General features: G+C 44.7%; 1 protein-coding gene across 1 annotated transcript; it reads left to right on the top strand.

The window, feature by feature from the left end:
• Window positions 1–248: 248 nt before the first annotated feature.
• On the top strand, window positions 249–6,688 carry LOC138621844 (interferon-induced protein 44-like). Its single transcript, XM_069700183.1, has 8 exons — window positions 249–345; window positions 859–924; window positions 1,045–1,078; window positions 1,252–1,447; window positions 1,691–1,843; window positions 5,394–5,565; window positions 5,676–5,776; window positions 6,338–6,688. The coding sequence occupies exons 2-8, from the start codon at window positions 864–866 to the stop codon at window positions 6,512–6,514; spliced, it is 894 nt and encodes a 297-aa protein (XP_069556284.1). The 5' UTR covers window positions 249–345; window positions 859–863; the 3' UTR covers window positions 6,515–6,688.
• Window positions 6,689–8,684: the final 1,996 nt, after the last annotated feature.

Here is an 8,684-nt window from a genome sequence, read left to right on the forward strand (position 1 = left end):
AGAGAAGGAAATTCTTTTAAATCACATGACCAAAAGGAATCAGAAACCAAAGTGAAAATGTTTATATACGTGTGATGGCACACAGTGTACATCAGTGGAAACGGCAGCAAACAGACCAACAACTTTCCAGCATTACGGGACACTCTTAGGTACGTTAACCTGGAGTTTGCACTTTACTACTTTAGGAATACCAACTCATGATGGTTACATGCTCCTGTCATACCAATCATATTTGTCAAAGTGTTCATAACGAACTTGGTGGAATCTAAAAAGCATAATTTTTCAATTTCCAAACCATTACCTGAAGTAAAACCATCTCTTCTTTCTACACGCACAACCGCTGAGGTAAGAATGTTCCTCATGAATTATAATAAATGTGATTTATGAATAATTTACCATCAGGAAGTAAAATGTTTTGGATTTTCAGGATTCAAGACGTTTTTCAGTACTTCCGGTTCTACCGAGATTTTCAGTCATTATTTCAATTCTTCCTTATTTTGTTCTTTTTTCTCAAATTAATATTTAACAGTTCTCAAAATTATATATATATATATATATCATATATATTAAATATCATATATATATTATATATAACTTACGTTAGATGGAGAAACTAAACAAAATTAAATTAAATTCTTCAGACTACAGTCACCTTGGTTTAAAGTGATACAGTCTGTTTACATCATGCTTTTAATGGAACGTTGGAAATGATGTTAATTAAAATTTTCAAATAAGTGTTATGTTACATTTAAATATTAAGTATTAAAGATTCTGGTGATATTTGTTTTGGCTCAATATGATTCATACTGTATAAAAAGGTGTTTGGTGTTTACATGTTGCTTACAAATTTCATTTAAGCTGTGATGGCATTCATTTGGAGATCTCTGAAAGGTTCCAAATCCAAAGATGACCCACCTCCTCCGAGTAAGATACGTAAAATATTACTGAAAATTGTTTAAACCTGGAGGTAAAATAACAGATAACACATTGTTTACTTTAAATGTGACTTTTACATGATGCCAACATGTGCATTTGGCTTTCCAGCTTTAGAGGAACCATGGAGGAAAGTACCATGGGGGTGAGTTTTAAGGGTGTGGTGCCAAACTGTCATTTTGAGACTACTTTTTGTCGTGTTTTTTGTGTGTGTTTGTCTGTTGCGTAAGCTTAAGTATATATAATATGTACAGAATTTGCATCATATATTTATAGGCTGTAAGTTCAAACTAAAACCAAATTTTTCTTTATGAACAGTGACAGAGAGAAAGACCTTCAGCTTGTGAGAGATTATCAGCCTCATAAAGAGGTCGAACATCTGAGAATTCTGCTTCATGGACCACCAGGTGCTGGCAAGTCCAGCTTCATCAACTCTGTTGACAGTACTTTACGGGGGAAAATTGCAACGCGAGCTTTGGCAGAAGCGAACTCTACTAACAGCTTCACCAAAAAAGTATGAATAATTTTAACTGTATTTATAAATTTAGAACAATGCAAACATTTTTTTTCAATGTGATCACACTGTTGTACAAAACACAAAACTTTTCCCAGGTGTTTTCAAAACCTTTTTTTAGTAGTTGTACATTTTAATTACAATAGTAGTGATAAAACGTGAGTAAACTAGTGAGTTTCAGGATGTTAGTAGTATGTGTAATATGTGGCCCTTTGTAACAGGCACTACTTTTTAAATTTACAGTACAGAAGTTATCAAATCCAGAGAGGAGGACCAGAAAACTTTTACCCTTTTGTCTTCACTGACACCATGGGTCTGGAGAAGGACACAAATAGAGGAGTTTGTATGGAGGACATCAAACTGGCCATGAAGGGACACGTGAAAGAAGGCTACACGGTAGGATCACTGCATTCGTTAACACCTGACATTATTAAGCATATACAATGTGCAGTGTAGGGCTGTACCTGACAAACAATTATCCTCTTCAATTAATAGTGATTAGTTCAAGCCCAACTTGATGTTGCTTAAATAAATTATATGAATTTAACTTGAACATACTAAATAGTATGGTAGCATGGATATTGGAACACAGGAATAGATTCTGCTCCCTCTGTCTCCCCACAAATCAACTCGTCACTGTGTGTCGAGTTGCGAGTGACGCAGGCTTAAGCCGGTCCCAGTTAAGATCTCCAGCTAAAACAATTTCACCATAATGTAGTCTGGATAACAGGTATATCAGTGACTGTAATGCCTCGTTTGAAGCAGATGGAGGCCTATAACACCCAACAACGGTCATACAAAGGCTCTTAGTGTTATGAGGTGGGTGTTTTTCCAGGACCCAAATGCAAGCTCACAGACTCGAGGTATAACGTTCCAAAGTACTGTCTTTATTGTAACAAAAACAAACAAAAAACAACGAACAAAAGGTGGCACCTATCGTGTCCACTTACGTCCAGTCGGGAGGGCAACTCAACCGACAGCTCCAGGGGGACATGGCTGACAGGGCAGCCGGCAGACCAGCGGAAGGGACGGCGTCAACAATCTTCCAAGCCGGGAGGGCAACTCCACCGACTGGTGACTTTAACCGGGAATATCCGCAGGAGGCACAGAGGCCGGAGGAACGGGAACAGGACTGACGGAGAGCTGACGGAGAACGGATGGAGAGCAGACAGAGGACGGACGGGTGGCTAACAAAAATGAACCGACAACCAGAGTTGTGCAGGGGCAGGTTACATATAGTCTGGGGAGGTGATCAGGGAGATGCAGCACACCTGCAGGTGGTGATCAGGGGTGAGTGGCTGCATCTGCTGGGACCGGTGAGGGGCGTGGCCACGGGAGGTGTGGGGCGTAGCCACAGACAAAGACAGGGGACACAGGAGGAGAGGTGATCGGGGGCAAAACGGAGAAAAAACTGGACTCCTGACAGTACCCACCCCCTCAAAGGGAGCCTCTCGGCGACCAAAACTGGACCGGACGGGAGAAGGGGGGACCGGAGGAGGGATGGAGGACCACACCAACACAAGACAGGAAACCTAGGTGGACGGAAGAAGACCACGGGGCAGGACGGCCTGGGGTGACCGCTCCGGAGGACGGCCACGGGGCAGGACAGGTTCAGGGGATCTCTCCGGAGGACGGCCACAGGGCAGGACAGGTTCAGGGGATCTCTCCGGAGGACGGCCACGGAGCAGGGCGGACTGGGGTGACCGCTCCAGAGGACGGCCACAGGGCAGGACGGGTTCGGGGGATCTCTCTGGAGGACGGCCACAGGGCAGGGCGGACTGGGGTGACCTCTCCGGAGGACGATGACGAGGCGGGGCTTCGACCGCGCCGGAGGCAGCAGGGGCCGGTGGTGGGGCGACGACCACGCCGGAGGCCGGAGCCGGGGCGACTACCTTCCTGGAGGACGGAGCCGGAGGCGGGGCGTCGACCTTCCTGGAGGACGGAGCCGGAGGCGGGGCGACGACCTTCCCGGAGGATGGAGACGGGGCGACGACCACACCGGAGGATGGAGACGGAGGCGTGGTGACGACCGCGCGGGAGGACGGAGGCGTGGTGACGACCGCCCCAGTGGCAGCAGGAGCCGGAGCGACGACCGCGCTGGAGGCCGGAGCCGGGGCGTCGACCTTCCTGGAGGACGGAGCCGGAGGCAGGGCGTCGACCGCGCCGGAGGACGGAGACGGGGCGACTACCTTCCTGGAGGACGGAGCCGGAGGCGGGGCGACTCCCTTCCTGGAGGACGGAGCCAGAGGCGGGGTGACGACCGCGCCGGAGGCCGGAGCGTCGACCGCGCTGGAGGCAGCAGGAGCTGGAGGAGGGGCGTCGACCACCCTGGAGGACGGAGCGACAACCGCAGCGGAGGATGGCGCCGGAGGCGTGGCGTCGTCCCATCCGAAGGCAGCAGGGGCTGGAGGCAGGACGTCGACGACCCGTCCAGCGACAGGGAACGAAAGAGCAGCATTACTGCCGCGTAGGCCATGCTGCAGGCACTTGAGGGCCAACGCCCGGGCCCGGATGGCGTCTGGATCTCTCGCCGGCGCTGCGGGGGTAGAGAGTCCATAGTGGCGACCGACTGGGCTGTAAGCTCGCTCGTAGCGACCGACGGGGCTGTGGGCCCGCTTGTAGCGACCGACGGGGCTGTGGGCCTGCTCGTGGCGACGGACTGGACTGTAGACTTGCGCGTGGTGACTGACGGCTACACGTCCAGAGATCAACGGCGCAGCAGGACCGGATGGCCGGTGACCCCGGCGTCGCCGCCTCCTTCTGGGGGGGTCCCAGAAGGCCAGGCGGGTTCCCTCGAACCCAGTCCGGGGTTCATCGGAAACAGTGTCATTCCGGCGGGCCTGACTGGAAAAATATTGAAATAAAGTCATGTATCTAGGATTCGAGTCTGTGGCTGCTGGGTCCTTCCGTGGTCGGTTCATTCTGTTATGAGGTGGGTGTATTTCCAGGACCCAAATGCAAGCACACAGACTCGAGGTATAACGTTCCAAAATACAGTCTTTATTGTAACAAAAACAAACAAAAAACAACGAACAAAAGGTGGCACCTATCGTGTCCACTTACGTCCAGTCGGGAGGGCAACTCAACCGACAGCTCCAGGGGGACATGGCTGACAGGGCAGCCGGCAGACCAGCGGAAGGGACGGCGTCAACAATCTTCCAAGCCGGGAGGGCAACTCCACCGACTGGTGATTTTGACCGGGAATATCTGCAGGAGGCACAGAGGCCGGAGGAACAGGAACGGGAACAGGACTGACGGAGAGCTGACGGAGAGCTGACGGAGGACGGACGGAGAGCAGACGGAGGACGGACGGGTGGCTAACAAAAATGAACCGACAACCAGAGTTGTGCAGGGGCAGGTTACATATAGTCTGGGGAGGTGATCAGGGAGATGCAGCACACCTGCAGGTGGTGATCAGGGGTGAGTGGCTGCATCTGCTGGGACTGGTGAGGGGCGTGGTCACGGGAGGTGGGGGGCGTGGCCACAGACAAAGATAGGGGACACAGGAGGAGAGGTGATCGGGGTCAAAACGGAGAAAAAACTGGACTCCTGCCACTTAGAAATTTCAACATCCACTGCAAGAAATTCCAATTGCTTGCAAATCGATTCAGACAGAAGCACCTTGACAAGAAATTTTGATTTCACACAACAGGCAACTCCGCCACCTTTCTTTGCCCTGTCAGCACGATAAACATTGTAACCATCCATGATAATGTCATCATCAATAACTGATTTTGTCAGCCAAGTTTCAGATGTGACAATGATGTCGGCATCTATTGATTTGACCCATATTAGCGTTCCAACTTTTTTGAAACAGGGTTGTATTTGGGGGCCATCCTGATGCTAAATGATCAATTTCCATAAAATATTTTTACTGATAGAAAAACATTTCAGAAACGGTTCACATACGTGAGCCATTATTTAACCAAATTTGACTTTTTTCCAGTTCAATGCCAGCTCTCCCTTGACTGAGAGTGAACCCCACTATGAGAAATCCCCCACTCTGGATGACAAAGTTCACGTTCTGGTTTGTGTTGTTCCTGCCGACACAGTCAACATATTGGCTGATGAGTCTGTGAAGAAGATAAAGGATGTCAGAGCAGCAGCCAGTGACATGGGTGAAAACAAATACAGATGTTTTAAGAGCAATCGTTGTATCACCATTTCAAATTTTAATTACCAGAAAAGTATTAAGATTATCTGACTAGTTTCTGTTCTGTTTTGGCAGGGATTCCCCAAGTTGCTGTTCTTACTAAAATTGATGAGGCCTGTCCAGAGGTCAAAAACGATATAAGAAATGTGTACAAGAGCAAGTACCTGAAGAAACAGGTATGTTTTTAAGTCATTTTATGAGCTTGTGGAGAATTGAGCGTCTCGCCATGAAACTACGAGTTGCTTTAAATCTTATGTACATGGACCGACATTCTCCAAACATCACAGGTATGATAACAGCCCCGCCCTGAAGACCCCTGTGTGGTAATATTCGCTCATAGTCATAGCGCCCCCTGTTGGCCACTGGAAATGACACTTTTCATACTTTCACATTCTACGTAGAGCTGCTTGATCACATAAACGTAAAGTCGGGTCACAATAACCTAAACATCGCCCCCTGCTGGAGACAGGAAACAAGTCAAAAATAGCAATTTTAAGCGGGTATACGCGGTCCCTCGTGCGCTGCACGCCGGGGAGGCAGCGCGCTGGAGTGCGAGGGTCCGTACATCACTGCTTGCAGTTTTAATTCAGCTTTACATCTTAGTTTAATAGACAAAAACCTCATTTGGTATCTGTGAAAGTGTGTTAATAATATAATTAATTTAGATTTGAAAAATACTATTTTAGAACTAGAATCCAATTTTAGTTTTTCTTTAATGTTATATTGTTTAAACTTAGATGGAAGCTGTGAGTATGCTGCTGGGTATTCCGCTGAACTGCATCTTTCTGCTGAAGAACTACCACTCAGAAATCGAAACAGATGACGACACTGATTCACTGATACTGAGCGCACTGAAAAAGATGATTGACTATGGAGAAGACTTCCTGAATGACATCCAACCTACAAACACCTGAGGCACCTGGGAAATTTTGCCCAACTGCGGCAAATCAAATATATGCATAAGTAATTACATTAAATTCCATGCAATAACCAAAGTATTTTATTCATCAAGACCTTTAATAGACAGATCTTTTTTTTCTTATTGTCTGTATACAACAAATCTTAGAAATATATCTATAAATAATACAAACAACTGGGTTATACTTATGTGGTTCGGGTTATTAATTAATATTTGTAAGACATTACATGTATTTTATATTTTGTTTACTGTAATGATGAAAATGGTTCATGTTATAGAAATTAGACGTAACACGTAGGCTAACTGTAAATCACTTAAATCACCTGTGTAGAACTCAAAAAGAACATTGCAACCTTTGATGTAACGACTGCATGTTCAAGAAGATTAAGGGTCACTGTGGGATCTCAAATGTATGATTCAAAGACAAAAACAGAAGAGTTAAAAAGAGACAAACAGCCTTCTTCATAAACTTGTATTCATTGCAGCTGTGGTATAACAGACTCGTGCTGAGTCGGGGAATCGTTCAGGATTTAGTTCCTTTGGTACCAGATCTATAATAAATATATCGATACAAGAGGTTGTCCAGAGAGTTTCTTTATTCATCATCAGCTGTAACTTGTTCACGTCGTGCCTCACAGACTTTTCTTTGTCTTTCGTGTATCCTATTTTTATGCCTTTTACTTTCTATTTACTGAACTCTGAAGTTCTTAATTAAACAGACAGCATGAAATAAATAATCATATGAATGAAATAAACAAGTACATCTCATGAAATATTTCATGCTGTAAATTTTCACCATAAGTGTTCAGACCCCTTTAATTCCAGCAGTTTGTAATTTATAAGGTCTGGATTTATTTCACAATGCAGTTATTCCCAACAATGTTTATATTTTTTGTTATTTTTCATCAGAATGATTGATCGCTCCTTCACCATAACTGTGGTCAAAAAGAGCCTGCAAAGCTCCCTGGCTTTTGTTTTGTTCCTGCTAATCACTTAGATACAGTATATACCAGGGGTCTCCAACCTTTGGCTCCGAGAGCTCCTTCGATCTACCGGGTAGATCGTGACCTACTGTTGGAGACTTCTGGTACATATAGAAAGTGTTTTCAGAAATTCCTAGTTCTTTGATATGCTGTCACTCACGATGCACCGCCCCATTTATTGATCCCACTCCCTATGCCAGTTACAAGATAGTCGGTTGACTTTAAAAACAAAACTATGTCGGAAACTGGAAAGGTTTTGGATAATAAAAACATTTAATTGGGGTGAAAGGTTTTAAGCTTTAAAATTACAATTCTATATTAAATAACATGACATATGATATTTTAATCTCATGGGTTCATTTACAATTTTACCAGTTTTGCAAGAGTTATAGTGGTTTATACTGTAAAGATATTTTTACAGGAAAAGGTCGCACACACATTTTGGTGCCTATTTTATACTTTGCTAAACATGTTTGTTTCTGTTCTCCTCAATCTGATTAGTTCACACGAGGGCTGGAGTCTCAAAAAATATTTTTTGTTTTTGAGGAGCCACAAATAGCATTTAAGTCACTTCTTAGGTCGTAAAATATAAAGATCTTTGTCTGTGTCTTCTCTTTAAGTCCACAATAATTCTACGTTTCTATATAGAGTTCACACTTTTCTCATCTTTAATAACATAAATGATCTTTTATTTAGGTGGCAACATTTCAGAGGAGCCTACAGTAGTAATCCTCAATCAAGTCCCATCTTGTTTGGTTGCAGCTCCTCATCTCCCTCCTTTATTTTGCTTTTATTTCCTATTTTCTCCTTAAATTCTCATTAAAACCACAAAAAGCTAAATTATGCAAAAACATTTTTGCTTTAAAACTGCAGTTTAACCATTTGAAATGGCAGAAGCACCAAAACAGTGGAAGACGTTATTAAAGGAAGCTGAGATGTGAGTTGAGTCTAATCACTGAAAAGTAGATGAACACTGAGTTAAAGAATACAAAAGGAAAGCAGTGAAATTGTAATTTATTATAAAATATCTCCTGAACCTGTAGTCAAAATTGCCTCAAGAGGACTGTGTGCAACCTGAAAAACCTGTGCAGCATGTGGGTTCAGTTACTGGTCTGTCGGCTCTGAATCGTGCTTCGAGACAGTCGTACTTTCCCTTTACAATCATGCAAGCTGCAACAATTA

The sequence above is a fragment of the Brachyistius frenatus genome, unplaced genomic scaffold, assembly GCF_029030835.1.
Source record: "Brachyistius frenatus isolate BFR_SWC_R1_liver_20210118 unplaced genomic scaffold, ASM2903083v1 Contig_32, whole genome shotgun sequence".
Taxonomy (NCBI): Eukaryota; Metazoa; Chordata; class Actinopteri; family Embiotocidae; genus Brachyistius; species Brachyistius frenatus.